General features: G+C 38.0%; 1 protein-coding gene across 1 annotated transcript in view; it reads left to right on the forward strand.

The window, feature by feature from the left end:
* Window positions 1-16,632, forward strand: part of STAG1 (stromal antigen 1) — a 470,948-nt gene that overhangs the window by 133,058 nt on the left and 321,258 nt on the right. The window contains exons 2-3 of the mRNA XM_018050852.1: window positions 2,448-2,552; window positions 9,110-9,212. Of these exons, the coding sequence (XP_017906341.1) occupies window positions 2,524-2,552; window positions 9,110-9,212 (132 nt within the window). The 5' untranslated portion in view covers window positions 2,448-2,523. The remainder of the gene's footprint in view (window positions 1-2,447; window positions 2,553-9,109; window positions 9,213-16,632) is intronic.

The raw sequence follows: 16,632 nt of genomic DNA on the forward strand, positions 1-16,632 counted from the left end.
ATAGATATTTGGAGAAGGCAGTGGCAATCCACTCCAGTACTCTTGCCTGGAAAATCCCATGGATGGGGGAGCCAGGTAGGCTGCAGTCCATGGGGTCGCGAAGAGTCAGACACGACTGAGCAACTTCACTTTCACTTTTCACTTTCATGCATTGGAGAAGGAAATGGCAACCCACTCCAGTGTTCTTGCCTGGAGAATCCCAGGGATGGGGGATCCTGGTGGGCTGCTGTCTATGGGGTCGCACAGAGTCAGACATGACTGAAGCAATTTAGCAGCAGCAGCAGCAAATAGACATTTTTCAGAAGAATATACACAGATAACCAAAATCTACATGAACAGGTACTCAACATCACTAATCTTCAGGGAACTGAAAATCAGAGCCCTAATGAGGTCTTCCCTCACACCTATTTGAGGATGTCTTTGATCAAAAAGATGAGAGATATTCTTGTTGAAGATACGGACAGAACAGAAACCTTGTTCACTATTGGTAGAAATGTAATTTGGTACAATCTCTAGAAAACAAATAATTAAAAATAAGACTGTTGTATTATATATATAATATTATATAGCAATCCCACTTCTCAGTATATATCCACAATAAATGAAATCATTATCCCAAACATATAGATGTATTTATCCCATGCTTACAGCAGCATTCCAGTTTGCCTTGATTCATGGACCTAACATTCCAAGTTCCTATGCAGTATTGCTCTTTGCAGCATCGAACCGTGCTTCTATCCCCAGTCCCATCCACACCTGGATGTTGTTTTTGCTTTGGCTCCATCCTTTCATTCTTTCTGGAGTTATTTCTCTACTGATCTCCAGTAGCATATTGGGCACCTACCAACCTGGGGAGTTCCTCTTTCAGTATCCTATCTTTTTGCCATTTCATACAGTTTATGGGGTTCTCGAGGCAAGAATACTGAAGTGGTTTGCCATTCCCTTCTCCAGTGGACCACATTCTGTCAGACCTCTCCACCATGACCCGCTCGTCTTGGGTGGCCCCACAGGGCATGGCTTAGTTTCATTGAGTTAGACAAGGCTGTGGTCCATGTGATCAGATTGGCTAGTTGTCTGTGATTGTGGTTTCAGTCTGTCTGCCCTCTGATGCCCTCTCTCAGTGCCTGCCGTCTTACTTGGGCTTCTCTTACCTTGGACGTGGGGAATCTCTTCATGGCTGCTCCAGCAAAGCACAGCCGCCACTCCTTACCTTGGACATGGGGTAGCTCCTCCCAGCCCCTGCCCCTGACCTCGGGCGTTGGGTAGCTCCTCTCGGCTGCTGCCCCTGACCTCGGATGTGGGGTAGCTCCTCTCGGCCATGCATATTAAAAAGCAGAGACATTTCTTTGCCAACAAAGGTCCGTCTAGTCAAGGGTATGGTTTTTCCAGTAGTCATGTATGGATGTGAGAGTTGGACGATAAAGAAAGCTTATCACTGAAGAATTGGTGCTTTTGAACTGTGGTTTTGGAGAAGACTCTTGAGAGTCCCTTGGACTGGAAAGAGATCCAACCAGTCCATCCTAAAGGAGACCAGTCCTGGGTGTTCATTGGAAGGACTGATGTTGAAGCTGAAACTCCAGTACTTTGGCCACCTAATGCGAAGAGTTGACCCATTTGAAAAGACCCTGATGCTGGGAAAGATTGAGAGCAGGAGAAGGGGACGACAGAGGATGAGGTAGTTGGATAGCATCACCGACTCAATGGACATGGGTTTGGGTAGACTCCGAGAGTTGGTGATGGACAGGGAGGCCTGGCGTGCTGCGGTTCATGGGGTCGCAAAGAGTCAGACACGACTGAGCAACTGAACTGAACTGAACTACAGCAGCATTATTTACCATAATTGAAATATGGAAACAGCTTTATGTGTCCATGGTCTTAATGAATAGAGAAAACCTGGTTGTCTCTGTGTACACACGGTGGAATATTACTCAGTCTTTAAAAAAAACAAAAAAAACTCAACTGATCATTAGATGACTTGGATCAGCCTGGAGGGCATTATACTAATGAAATTAGCACCACAGAGAAAGGCAAATATCACCTGAAATCACTTATATGTGATATCTATAGAGCGGGAAGATTCATGGACAAAGTAGTGGAAAAAGTAGTTGCCAAGGGCAAAGTGGTGGAAATAAGGAGCGATTGGTGAAAGGGTACAAACTTTGTTCTAAATGAATATAGTCTGAAGATCTAATGTATAATAAGGTGACAGTAGTTGATAATACTTTCTTGTATGATTGAAATTTGCTAAGAGAGTAGAATATATTAAATGTTTGGGCCAAAAAAAGGGAAGATATGTGAGATGATGGATGTATTAATTAACTCAATGAGGGAAGCCCTTCACTGTGTGTCCATATTTCAAATCATCTTGCTGTAACTATCTTATAGTTTGTCAACTATACATCAGTAAACTGGAAAAATAATTTCTTTCTTTCTGTTTTAATTAACAGGATTACCTTTGAGGTTATTTTGAAAGTTGTACAGCACTTGATTATTTTGCTGCATTGTGGAAAGATCTTTGCAGCAATGATTACTTCAGAGTTACCAGTGTTACAGTAAGTATTACAGCTTTTCATTTTTTTAAATGCATGTCACACTTTTCTGTATCAAAATACTTTTATTAATGAGACATGAAATGTGTTCTTTGATAGTTGGGCAATATGTTTGAAGTAAAAGAACTATTAAGAGGGTATAATTATATCCATCTATAGCCTTTGCATTATAATGTCAGTATGTAATGTCCAAGTTACTGAACAAAAAAGTTACTGTCTTATTTTAGGATTCAGCAGAAACTATGACCATGGGCTGGTTTGACATGCCAACCTCTTCTGTAAATAAAGTGTTAATGAAACAAAATCACACTGACTCCTTTGCAGAATTGTTTATGTGCTAGAGAAAAAATTAACCTGCAAACAGAAATATTTTGTTTGACTATATAGACAAGAATTTGTAGACCTCTATCCCATATCACCCTCTCACCCCATGCCAGAACTTCTTTTCCCTGAGATTGAGATTGTAATTGATGAGTCCTTCCTGGCATTTCTAATGGCATCTAATTAGATTTTTTTGGAGTTACAGGACACATCTAGAATTTGATCTTGTTTTTTATTCTCTGGGAAATGTGATCATGTAATGGCAAATTCTTTGCCCTTTATAGGTTTCATTTAGCTTCAATGTTGGAATCTATATACTCTGATCATGTATGATAACAGCAGTTTAGATATAATGAAAGTGACCAACAGTTTACATAATTATTTATATATTTTTATAGTTCCAGAACATTTATATGTGTCTTTTCTAAGAAACTGTAGTCTCCTTCCAGTTGGTCTCCTGTCCTTCCTTTTTTCCTGTAGAGTTTTAAGACAGAATGCTATCCAAATTACTTTACATGCTAAAAGCCATCAATACCTACCCTACTCATTTGTCTGAATATGAAAGTGTTAATCGCTGAGTTCTGTCCAACTCTGTAACTCTCCAGGCTCTTTCTAGGGGATTCTACAGGCAAGAATACTGGAGTGGCCAGCCATTCCCTTCTCCAGGGGATCTTCCTGACCCAGGGATCAAACCCTGGTCTCTTACATTGTCGGGAGATTCTTTACTGTCTGAGCCACCCGGCAAGCTTTCCTATTCATTAAACATTATTAAATATTGCCAATTACAACATATTATTTATTCCAATAAATGTTGTAGTAGAGCTATGCTAGGCTTTGAGGAGAAAGATCAAGTGGAAAAAACTTACCTTGTCCTTGCTGCCATGACGCTTATATAGATAGATATTAATCAAATAATCACCAACATATGGATTTAAACTGCCATTGGTGGTTTGAAAGTAAACTAGAGGATTTTATTAGAATTTTAATACATGCCTTGAGTTAGTCTACTTTTCTAAGGAAGAAGTGTAGGGAGTTAGGAGGAATCATGATAGGCTGAATCACAGTGTGTTTGAGGGACTGAAATAAAGCTGTGATTTCCCCCCCGCCCCCAGGATTAAAGATTGAGAGTGGGGTGAGATGTCGCTTGCAAGTAGAATAGGGCTGTATTGTATAGGACCTACTAAGTCTTAAATTAAAAATTTTGAGGTTGTTTTCCCCGGGCAGTAGAAGAAAGTCATCATAGAGTTTTAATCATGAGAGAGATAGAATAAGATATATGCTTTGAAAATCATTCTTAGTACATAGTATAGTGATTTGATTGGAAAAGGCAACAGAAGAAACGAGGAGTCTTACTAGGAGAAAGGTGTTGCAGTGTCCAGGCCAGAGATAATAACAACTTGAACTAAAATGATTACAGTGAAAATAGAGAGAGTAAGACAGAATTTAGAGAGTTTTCAGGGAATTAAATGATTTTATAAGGTTGAATATGATTTTTCTATTCTCTTTATTTATGTCCAGTAGTCATTTGCAGGCTTTTTGGTAGAGCAGTTTGGTTGACGTTTGAATTTGCACAGCCCTTGAACCATCTTTCTGTGTCTGTTCTAGAGAGGTATTGATGTGTAATAAGAGTTAAGGTGGAAGGATAGTTGTTTCACCTCTGTTTGTAGTAGTTAAAAACTGGAGACAGTCTAAGTACTCACAGATAGGGAACATATTATAGAGTAGCATTTAGGAATCCTTTGTATTTGTAGGAAAATTCCTACTAATTTAAGTTTAAAAAATTAAAATGTAGACATTGCTTTGTATTTATGTATATATATGCCAGAACATAAGTATTTATGACAGTATTGATAAAACTTAATAATCTTGTTCTGCAGATTGAAATTCAGAGTTAGGGTATAATGAAGTGAAACTCTTCCTTGTATTCTTATATCTTGTTTGAAATTAAAAAACATATTTATATATCATGTATTCTAATAAATAAAAAACACGTAAACGGATTGAAGTACGTTAGTTGTTTGTTGGTAATAGCTTTCATCTTTTAAGCTGTCTGAAGTGTGAAGAATTAAAAAGCAATTGTACTTTTTTCTGTTGTCAGTGAACTATTGCTGAAGGATAAATTAATTTCACTAATGGGACACATTTTGTATCCTTGTAACAAATTTGCTTTTGTAGTTGCCTGGAGATTTCTATAAGCATCAAAAGTACTAGTGTATTCTGTCCACATAAGAGAAATACTAAACATAATATTTGCATTCTGCTATCCTGCCATGGAGATAGAGAATTCACTTTTACCTTGAGATCTAAGGTTTTAAGATCTTTCATTTCCTCATCTGTAAAGCTGAGACATCAGTATGTTGTCTTAATAAGGTTTTGTGCATTGGTGATGTCTATAAACTGGCAGACAGTATATACTAAATGGTCTATTTGGATTATAGTGAGGAGAAAAAGCAGTATAATTTTTTATTCTTAATTAAATCAGTGATTGAAAGACTACTGATACTGTTTCAGAAACCTATTTTTATAAATATTATTGGACCACAGCAATATCCATTTACTTACGTATTATGAATGGCCATATTCATGCTATGGTCCACAAGTTGAGTATCAGATACAGAGAACTTCATACCATTCAGCCTAAAATATTTACTGTATAGCTGTTAAAGAAAATGTTTGCTGACCCTTGGACTAGATCAGTATTATTTATAGTTTTAAATACCAAATTGCCTTTGAAGGTTTGCAAACAAAGAAGGAACGTGATATGAGAATATTAGTGATAGTAGTGTGTAGAGTTGCTTGGACAGGGAAATGTTAGAAGCATAGAGATAGGTTGCAATTAACTCAAAAAGTTGTGGTTATGGTAGTAATCATAAAAAGAATGGGAGACAGAATTAGTATATAGAGGATGATTCAGGAAGATTTTTAACTGATGGCCTAAGAGAAGGACTGATGTGAGTATGAGTATGACAGGATAATGGTGACAATAATAAGTTTATAAAACAGTGCAAATTTGGATATTAATAAATTAATTATTTAGTGATATTGCTTTGAGTAGACAGCTAGAAATAAGTCATAATTGAACTTAATTTTATGTGTGTTATTTGGTGAATTTGCAGTGGTATGCAAAGAAGTGTTACACATGCAGTTGAAAATCTTGAATTACAGATAGTTGTAGTGATAATATACTGAAGTCATTTGCATAAAAGTTGCATAAAAGTTCCACATGAATTGGATGAGCTCTCCAAGAGAGGTTAGTTTAAAGGGAAAAGAGCAGATACTAATGAGATGAGCTTTAAGGGATCAAAACAAAGAGAGTGGAGCTAAGAGCCATCAATGGAGCAGTTTCAGAAATATTAAGTTGTGAATTGAGTTTACCATTTGCTTTGTACCCTTCCTCTTACTTGCAGTTTTATATAGATGCAGCTAGTAATATAGAATTCAGTGAAGATATTTTTGTTAATATTATCCATGCGTTTTTAATGCCGTGCTAGGGCCAGTCTGTATTGGCCTAGAGAGCTGAAAATTAAATTTCCAGAAATTTTGTGACCTTGTTAAATATAACATGCATGCATGTGTATGTGCTAAGTTGCTTCAGTTGTATCCGACTCTTTGCGACCCTATGGATCTCTGTAGCCTTCCAGACTTCTCAGTCCATGGGATTCTCCAGGCCTGAAGACTGGAGTGGGTTGCCATGCCCTCCTCCAGGGTGTCTTCCCTACCCAGGAATAAAACCTGCGTCTCTTATGTTTCCTGCATTGCAGGCAGATTCTTTACCACTGGTGGCCCTGGGAAGCCCATATATAACATAGCTATTATGGAAAGTTAAATTATGCAAGCTTAAAATTAAATAAATCCTATTAAAAATAACAGTAAATTTTCAAAACTCATCACTTCCTAATTATTTTACATCTTACTATTTTCTATGCTTACATCTTACTATTAGGTTTTTATTTACACCTCTTCCATGTATGGTGGAAATACTTTGTAGTAGTGTACTACTATTGTTAATTACCTCTCAACTCTGTATTTGGTGATGTCACTTTGCTAGTTTGAATTTGGTTGTGTTAAGAGTATTCACTTTATGAAAGTCAGCAAACACTATAAATCAGGACTCAGTGAATTGTTTCATTGTTTGTGGATACAATAAAATGATGGAGAAATTGTTAATAATGCAGATTAAACTTAAAGATCTAACAGGTCTTTAGTCATTATATTATGACACCACAAAAATTTGATGACATATTCTTCTAGTGTTTGAAAACTAATACATATGCAATTCAGTAAAAAAGATGCTCACAACATTGACTAATGAGTGAAGTTACAACAGATGGCTTTGTCATTTCTTTTGCATTGTGTTCATTAAAGTGTACAAAGGTAGCAACTGTCTTTCACGTCAAAAGCCTGTTCGCTCATCAGTTGAAAGCATAGGTTAGCTAGGGATACAAGAGTTTCACAAAATTGTCAACATCATTTTATATGAATCTGTAAACTAGATAGATGCTTAGAATTCTCCAAGACAGGCTTCAGCAGTATGTGAACTGTGAACTTAAAGATGTTCAAGCTGGTTTTAGAAAAGGCAAAGGAACCAGGGATCAAATTGTGAACATCTGCTGGATCATGGAAAAAGCAAGAGAGTTCCAGAAAAACATCTATTTCTGCTTTATTGACTATGCCAAAGCCTTTGACTGTATGGATCACAATAAACTGTGGAACATTCTGAAAGAGATGGGAATACCAGACCACCTGACCTGCCTCTTGAGAAACCTATATGCAGGTCAGGAAGCAACAGTTAGAACTGGATATGGAACAACAGTCTGGTTCCAAATAGGAAAAAGAGTACGTCAAGGCTGTATACTGTCACCCTGCTTATTTAACTTCTATGCAGAGTACATCATGAGAAACGCTGGGCTGGAAGAAGCACAAGCTGGAATCAAGATTGCCAGGTTATCGATAACCTCAGATATGCAGATGACACCACCCTTATGGCAGAAAGTGAAGAGGAACTAAAAAGCCTCTTGATGAAAGTGAAAGAGGAGAGTGAAAAAGTTGGCTTAAAGCTCAACATTCAGAAAACAAAGATCATGGTATCTGGTCCCATCACTTCATGGGAAATAGATGGGGAAACCTCTGATTTTTGGGCTCCAAAATCACTGCAGATGGTGACAACAGCCATGAAATTAAAAGACGCTTACTCCTTGGAAGGAAAGTTATGACCAACCTAGATAGTATATTCAAAAGCAGAGACATTACTTTGCCAACAAAGGTCAGTCTAGTCAAGGCTATGGTTTTTCTAGTAGTCATGTATGGAAGTGAGAGTTGGACTATAAAGAAAGCAGAGCGCCGAAGAATTGATGCTTTTGAACTGTGGTGTTGGAGAAGATTCCTGAGAGTCCCTTGGACTGCATGGAGATCCAACCAGTCCATTCTAAGGGAAATCAGTCCTCGTGTTTATTGGAAAGACTGATATTGAAGCTGAAACTCCAGTACTTTGGCCACCTGATGCGAAGAGCTGACTCATTTGAAAAGACCCTGATGCTGGGAAAGATGAGGGCAGAAGGAGAAGGGGACGACAGAGGATGAGGTAGTTGGATGGCATCACCGACTCAATGGACATGGGTTTGGGTAGACTCTGGGAGGTGGTGATGGTCAGGGAGGCCTGGCTTGCTGGGGTCATGGTGTTGCAAGTAGTTGGATCCGACTGAGCGACTCAACTGAACTAGATAGAATTTATGATAAAGAATATTGTGCATTTTTATTATCGCTTGTAATTTGTGTGCTCTACTTCCTTTATATTGGTACCGTTTCTAATAATTTATGTGCATAAATTTTTTGAAGTGCCATTCTTAAACATTTACTAACACACTTTCATTATATTATGAAATGAATAAAGTTCCTCCCAAACCTTTATTTTTTTTATATTGAAGAATTAGCCTTTTGTAGTTATACTTTGCCTTTATATTTTCTATAGTAGCTGCCATTTCCACAGTTTTATTTCCTTGTCAGTATTTCTCAGTTTGGAAAATCATTTTATTCATTGTTATGTAATGTTAACCAGGGAGGGTAATATTTTGAATTTGCTAAAGATTTTTTCTGAACCTGAAAGTATAAACCACTTCTAATCAGCTATATGTGTACATACAGCAAAAGGTAAGAAAGCTAGAGGAGTAGAGCTGCATTGTATTATTAATAGGTATGTATTTATTAATTTGTTCACTAAAATAATGTATCATATTTTCTAGAGATTCAACTAATGAGACTACTGCCCATTCTGATGCTGGCAGTGAACTTGAAGAAACAGAGGTCAAAGGAAAAAGAAAAAGAGGTCGACCTGGCCGGCCTCCAGTATGTATATACTTGTCATCTTTGTTTCTATAATGGTTACCAAGGAAAGGTTCTTGATATGAGCTATTTGTTAATTATAATACTGTTAATACTTTATAAAATCTCACTGACACATTGGAATGTCTTGGAAACTTTGCTTCATAAATAGCCTTAGCAGTGATTAGAAAATTAATTATAGTATCTTCTTTGCTTTCCATGCCTCTCTTATAAATAAATCGTAGTCCGTGTGAAGGGATTGGGAAGATGATCGACATGGAATAAGGTGTAGTTATGATTTCCTTGCTTTTTATTTTTAGATGCAGCTCTGATTTCTTGTGAGCTCTTTATGTATTTTTGTAGTATTTGAGTTCAGTCTCAGAATATAGTCTCATTTACACATGATTGAGAAGTTTAGAAAAGCTCTAAGTATTCTTACTGTATCATATCTTTATGTCATATGAGTACACAGTCATTTAATTGAAAGTAGTACTGTCAGAGACGTAGTATCAATGGTATCAGTGGGTTAAGGCTTGTATTATTTTATACTCACCTTTATAAGAATAAAGGTGAGTTGACTTTGTTATTGCAGTTTTCAAATTTTGTTTTATAAAAGTTCTTATGGAAAAATTTAGCCTTTTTCTATGGAAATCATAATAGTATAATAAACTCTCCATATAAATCTAAGTTACAGCAGTTAACAAGTCATCGCCAATCTTTCCTGTGTTATTTTTGAAGGTCATTGTAGATAGCATTCCATCTTTGAATATTTCAAAATGTATCTAAAAAATAAGAGCTTCCCTTCTCTCTTTTTAAAACATCACTCCATGACTTAGCAACTAAACAACAACCAATATCATTCTCATAATGCAAGATGACAGTATTTTAGCAGAATCTCCAAATAAGACATTTAAAGTTTATAATCATCTCATAAATATTATCTTTTAAAAATTAGTTTGTTAGGTTGACTCATGATCTACCTATTGCAATCAGTAGCTATGTTATTTAACCCGTTATTATGTATGCATGTCGTTTGTAGTGACTTAAAAATGTTTTTTATGTTAATTTTGTTCTATCAGTATTTATCTGTTTGCCACAGTTTCTTATTAGATTCAGTGAAACTCCATAGCTTTTACTTTCCAGGACAGTCTAACATCAACAAAGAAAGGGATAGAAGGATGACTTCTACAGTTTTCTTTACACTTGATTTTATCCTTCGCCTTTATATAAAGTAAAAAATAGTGGAGGAAAAGACATATATTATAGGCACTCTTTATAGTCCTTAATTTTGTAGAAGTATTTGATGCTATGGTATTCCTTTAATAAACATGTTGGGCAAAGTGAGAGTCTTGTACCTAGAAGTGGTAGACTCTTTTTAGTTTGTCTTACTACTGTATGGTTTTTCTAAGACTATTAGCAAGTCACATTGCTTTCTCTAGGATTCATTGTTTATAGTACACATTTTGAAATAAGACAAAAGTTGCTTGAAAATAGTAGAATAAACTGCAAACATGATTGCTTTGTTGAATATGTTCCCCTCCAATTAAAATTCTTTACTTAATGATTCAGGTTAAGTGCTGTCTTCTTCAAGAACACCTTTATTTATTTATTTATTTTCCTAAACAGAATTTATCACCCCTTCAGCACTCTGTTGTATTATTTTTTATAACCTATTTAGTTTTAACTTGTCTACAGCTATATTCATGTAATGTTTTGCTTTCCTGATGAAAAGGAGTCTGTGTGTCCAAATGCTTAGCTCTTTTGTGGTTAGAAATAAGATTTTATTTTTAGTGAAATTGAATTCCCTGGTGGCTCACACTGTAAAGAATTTGTGTGCAGTGCAGGAGACCAGGGTTGTGTCTGTGGATAGAGAAGATCCTCTGGACAAGGGAATGACTACCCACTCTATTATTCTTGCTTGGAGCATTCCATAGGCAGAGGAGCCTGGTAGGCTATAGTCCATGAGTTTGCAGAGAGTATAACATGACTGAAAGACTAGCACTGACTTAATGAAACTGCTACTACATAATCTAATATGTAAATAGTACATGTTCATCCCATGTTTCTAGTATGGAAAAACTGTCAACCGTCATAGGATAGTAGCATTCTAGAGCCATGTAGACTCTAGTACTTATATTCACACTCATTAGTCACATAGCTTTTTATATTTTTACCTGACTCAGACCCATTTCTTAACCTTGGAAACAAAAGAGCTGCCTGAGTTTCTACTCTGGGCTTGTACTATACTGATGTTTTTTTATGTCATTTAATCTTCACACCAGTACTGTTAAATAGGTCTTGTATGCAGTTTACAAGGTAGAAAACAAAAAAAGAAAGTGGCTGAGGTCACATTGTTGCATAAGAAACAAAACTAGGATTTAAATTCATAACTTACCTCCCAAACTCTTTCCCTCAAGAATGCCAAAACACCAAGATGTTAATTAAAGTTGAGAGGTATAATTGTCAGGATGATCATATTTGAGTTATGCCACAGTACCTGTTATGAAGATGGCTTGGGCACTTTCCATCAACTGGCTCCATTTTGAACAATTGTAAGTTTTGGTTCATAAACCCTTTGTTAGTGTTCATTCTTGTTAAAAGGACTTCATGGATCTCTGATTTTACTAATTTCCTCAGTGAAATGAAAACAAATTTTATAAGGACTTTGGGCAGCATTATTTTCCTTATTTCTAAATTCTTAGGAGACATCTCATTTTTGGTGTTTCTTTTCAGTAGGTTATTATTTCAGAGACTTTTCTTACTGAACTGTTATTTTGCAGATGTCCTATTCGTACTTGTTATTATTGTGGCTCTAAAAGGATGATGCTATCCAAGAGTTGCACTCAGTATGTCAAAGGATCTGGAAGACCCAGCAGTGGCCACAGGACTAGAAAAGGTCAATCCTCATCCCACTTCCCAAGAAGGGTAATACTAGAGTATGTTCAAATCGTAGGACAGTTGTAGTCATCTCCCTTGCTGGTAAGGTCATGCTTAAAATCTTACATGCTAAGTTTCAGCATTATGTGAACCAAGAATTTCCAGATGTCCATGCTGGGTTTAGAAAAGGCAGAGGAATCAGAGATCAAATTGCCAACATCTGCTGGATAACAGAGAAAGCAACGGAATATCAGGAAAAACATCTGTTTCCTTGACTGTGCTAAAGCCTTTGACTGTGTGGATCATAACAAACTGTGGAAAGCTCTTGTGTGTGTTAGTCGCTTAGTCGTGCCCGACTCTTTGCGACCCCATGGACTGCAATCCACCAGGTTCCTCTGTCCATGAGATTTTCCAGGCAAGGATACTGGAGTGGGTTGCCATTTCCTTCTCCAGGGGATCTTCCCAAAGCCTTTGACTGTGTGGATCATAACAAACTGTTCAAAGCTCTTAAAGAGGTGGAAACACCAGACCATCTTACCTGTCTCCTGAGAAACCTGTATGCGAGTCAAGAAGCAACAGTTCACACCCTGTATGGAACAACTGATTGGTTCAAGATCGAGAAAGGAATACAGCAGGTCTGTCTGCTGTCACCGTGTTTGTTTATACGTTGAGTACATTATGAGAAATGCTGGACTGAACAGTTTACAATCTGAAATCAAAATAGACAGTAGAAACATCAACAACCTCAGATATGCAGATGATACCACTCTAATGGCAGAAAACTAAGAGGTATCAAAGAGCTTTTTGATGAGGGTGAAGGAGGAGAGTAGAAGAACTGGCTTAGAACTAAGTATTAAAAAACTAATGGCATCCGGCCCCATTACTTCATGGCAAATACAAGGGGAAAAGGTGGAAGTAGTAACAGAGTTCCTCTTCTTGGATTCTAAAATCACTGCAGATGGTGACTGTAGCCATAAAATCAGAAGATGTTTGCTTCTTGGCAGGAAAGTTATGACAAACCTAGACAGTGGGTTGAAAAGCAGAGACATTACTCTGCTGATGAAAGAAAGAAAGTTATGACAAACGAATGCACTGGTCATAGTAAACACCATCTTCCAACAACACAAGAGAAGACTCTACACATGGACATCACCAGATGATCAACACCGAAATCAGATTGATTATGTTCTTTGCAGCCAAAGATGGAGAAGCTCTATACAATCAGCAAAGACAAGACCGGGAGCTGACTGTATCTCAGATCATGAACTCCTTATTGCCAAATTCAGACTTACATTGAAGAAAGTAGGGAAAACCACTAGACCATTCAGGTATGACCTAAATCAAATCCCTTATGATTACACAGTGGAAGTGAGAAATAGATTTAAGGGAGTAGATCTGATAGAGTGCCTGATGAACTATGGACAGAGGTTCGTACAGGAGACAGGGATCAAGACCATCGCCATGGAGAAATGCAAAAAAGCAAAATGGCTGTCTGGGGAGGCCTTACAAATAGCTGTGAAAAGAAAAGAAGCGAAAAGCAAAGGAGAAAACGAAAGCTGTATGCATCTGAATGCACAGTTCCAAAGATTAGCAAGGAGAAATAAGAAAGCCTTCTTCAGCGATCAATGCAAAGAAATAGAGGAAAACAACAGAATGGGAAAGACTAGAGATCTCTTCAAGAAAATTAAAGATACCCAGGGAACATTTCATGCAAAGATGGGCTCGATAAAAGAGAAATGGTATGGACCTAACAGAAGCAGAAGATATTAAGAAGAGGTGGCAAGAATACACAGAAGAACTGTATAAAAAAGATCTTCATGACCCAGATAATCACGATGTGTGATCAGTCACCTAGAGCCAGACATCCTGGAATGGGAAGTCAAGTGGGCCTTAGGAAGCATCGCTGTAAACAAAGCTAGTGGAGGTGATGACATTCCAGTTGAGCTACTTCACATCCTGAAAGATGATGCTGTGAAAGTGTAGCACTCAACATGCCAGCCAGTTTGGAAAACTCAGCAGTGGCCACAGGACTGGAAAAGGTCAGTTTTCATTCCAGTCCTAAAGAAGGCAATGCCAAAGAATGCTCAAAGTACTGTACAACTGCATTCATCTCACATGCTAGTAAACTAATGCTCAAAATTCTCCAAGCCAGGCTTCAGCAATATGTGAACGTGAACTTCCAGATGTTCAAGCTGGTTTTAGAAAAGAGATCAAGTTTAGAACCAGAGATCAAATTGCCAACATCCGCTGGATCATGGAAAAAGTAAGAGAGTTCCAGAAAAACATCTATTTCTGCTTTATTGACTATGCCAAAGCCTTTGACTGTGTGGATCACAATAAACTGTGGAACATTCTGAAAGAGATGGGAATACCAGACCACCTGACCTGCCTCTTGAGAAACTTATATGCAGGTCAGGAAGCAACAGTTAGAAGTGGACATGGAACAATAGACTGGTTCCAAATAGAAAAAGGAGTACGTCAAGGTTGTATACTGTCACCCTGCTTATTTAACTTCTTTGCAAAGTACATCATGAGAAACGCTGGGCTGGAAGAAGCACAAGCTGGAATCAAGATTGCCGGGAGAAATATCAATAACCTCAGATATGCAGGTCACACCACCCTCATGGCAGAAACTGAAGAAGAACTAAAGAGCCTCTTGATGAAAGTGAAAGAGGAGAGTGAAAAAGTTGGCTAAAAGCTCAACATTCAGAAAACAAAGATCATGGCATCTTGTCCCATCACTGCATGGGAAATAGACGGGGAAACAGTGGCTGACTTTACTTTTTTGGGCTCCAAAATCGCTGCATATGGTGACTGCAGTCATGAAATTAAGAGACGCTTACTCCTTGGAAGGAACGTTATTACCAATCTAGATAGCATATTGAAAAGCAGAGACAATACTTTGCCAACAAAGGTCTGTTTAGTCAAGGCTGTGGTTTTTCCAGTAGTCATGTATGGATGCGAGAGCTGGACTGAAGAAAGCTGAACACTGAAGAATTGATGCATTTGAACTGTGGTGTTGCAGAAGACTCTTGAGAGTCCCTTGGACTGCAAGGAGATCCAACCAGTCCATCCTAAAGGAGATCAGTCCTGGGTGTTCATTGGAAGGACCGATGCTGAAGCTGAAAGTCCAATACTTTGGCCACCTCATGCGAAGAGTTGACTCATTGGAAAAAACTCTGATGCTGGGAGGGATTGGGGGCAGGAGGAGAAGGGGACAGCAGAGGATGAAGTGGCTGCATGGTATCACTGACTTGATGGACATGAGTTTGGGTGAACTCCGGCAGTTGGTGATGGACAGGGAGGCCTGGTGTGCTGCGATTCATGGGGTCGCAAAGAGTCGGACATGACTGAGCGACTGTATTGAACTAAGGCAGTGTGTTGAAAAGCAGAAACAGTATTCTGCTAAGAAAGGTCTGTATATTCAAGGCTATTGTCTTCTCACTGGTCACATAGGGTTGTGAGAGCGGGACATAAAGAAGGCACACCACCAAAGAATTGATGCCTTCAAACTGTGGTCCTGGAGAAGACACTTGAGTCTGTTGGATTGCGAGGAGATTAAACCAGTCAATCTTAAGGGAAATCAAGCCTGAATATTCCTTGAAAGGACTGAAGCTGAAGCTTCAGTGTTTGTTCACTTGATGTGAACAGTTGACTCATTGGAAAAGTCCTGATTCTGGGAAAGATTGAGGGCAGAAGGAGAAGTCGTCATTAGAAGAAGAAATGGCTGGATGGTGTCCCCGATGCAATGGACATAAACTTGGGTAAACTTTGGGAGATGGTGAGGTACAGGGAAGCCTGGTGTGCTGCAGTCCATGGAATTGCAAAGTATTGGACAAGACTGGGTAACTGAACAACAACAATTCAAATAATTATTGATCTCCAAACAGACACTATATAGTATCATGTTTATTGTACCCCTGTGATTGTATTAGGAATTAATGGACATCATTTTCTCTGTCTACACCATCTCTAAGCTCATGTCACCCAGATTTATGTCTCCAGCTTGAACTTTACTCTGGATTCCAGACCACAGCTAAATGATGATTCCGTTGAAAATCATAATTTAGTATTTAATGGTCCCAATATATTTAAAAAAAACAAACTTTCACACTTCCATCCCCTGCTAAGCCATTTCCCCATAATGGCAGCTTTGTGCTTCTAGTTGCTCAGCTGTAAACCATGTAGTCATTCAGTCTTTCTTTCCCAGCCTATAGCTAAACTATCAACGTATGTTGTCTAATTGATTTGCAAATTGCATCAATCATTTTTTACTGTAGTGCTGAGGTAAGCCATCATCATGTGCTTTTGGTGAAACCTATCATGTGTGCTCTTTGCCTCAGAGTCCTGTGTCATCTTTTCAGTGGGGCCTCTCTTATGGATGGTATCTGGAATTGCATATCTTCCCTCCTACTGCAAAGGACTTTTTATCCTCATCTTCTGTGTGTGTGTGTGTGCCTTCTCTCCTTTCTCTGTAGTACTTACTATTATCTAACATAGTATGTCCTTTAGGTATTTATTCATTGTCTGTCTCCCCCTATTAGAAGGTAAGCTGCTTGAAGTGAGA

Source organism: Capra hircus, chromosome 1 (genome assembly GCF_001704415.2).
Source record: "Capra hircus breed San Clemente chromosome 1, ASM170441v1, whole genome shotgun sequence".
Classification (NCBI taxonomy): domain Eukaryota; kingdom Metazoa; phylum Chordata; class Mammalia; order Artiodactyla; family Bovidae; genus Capra; species Capra hircus.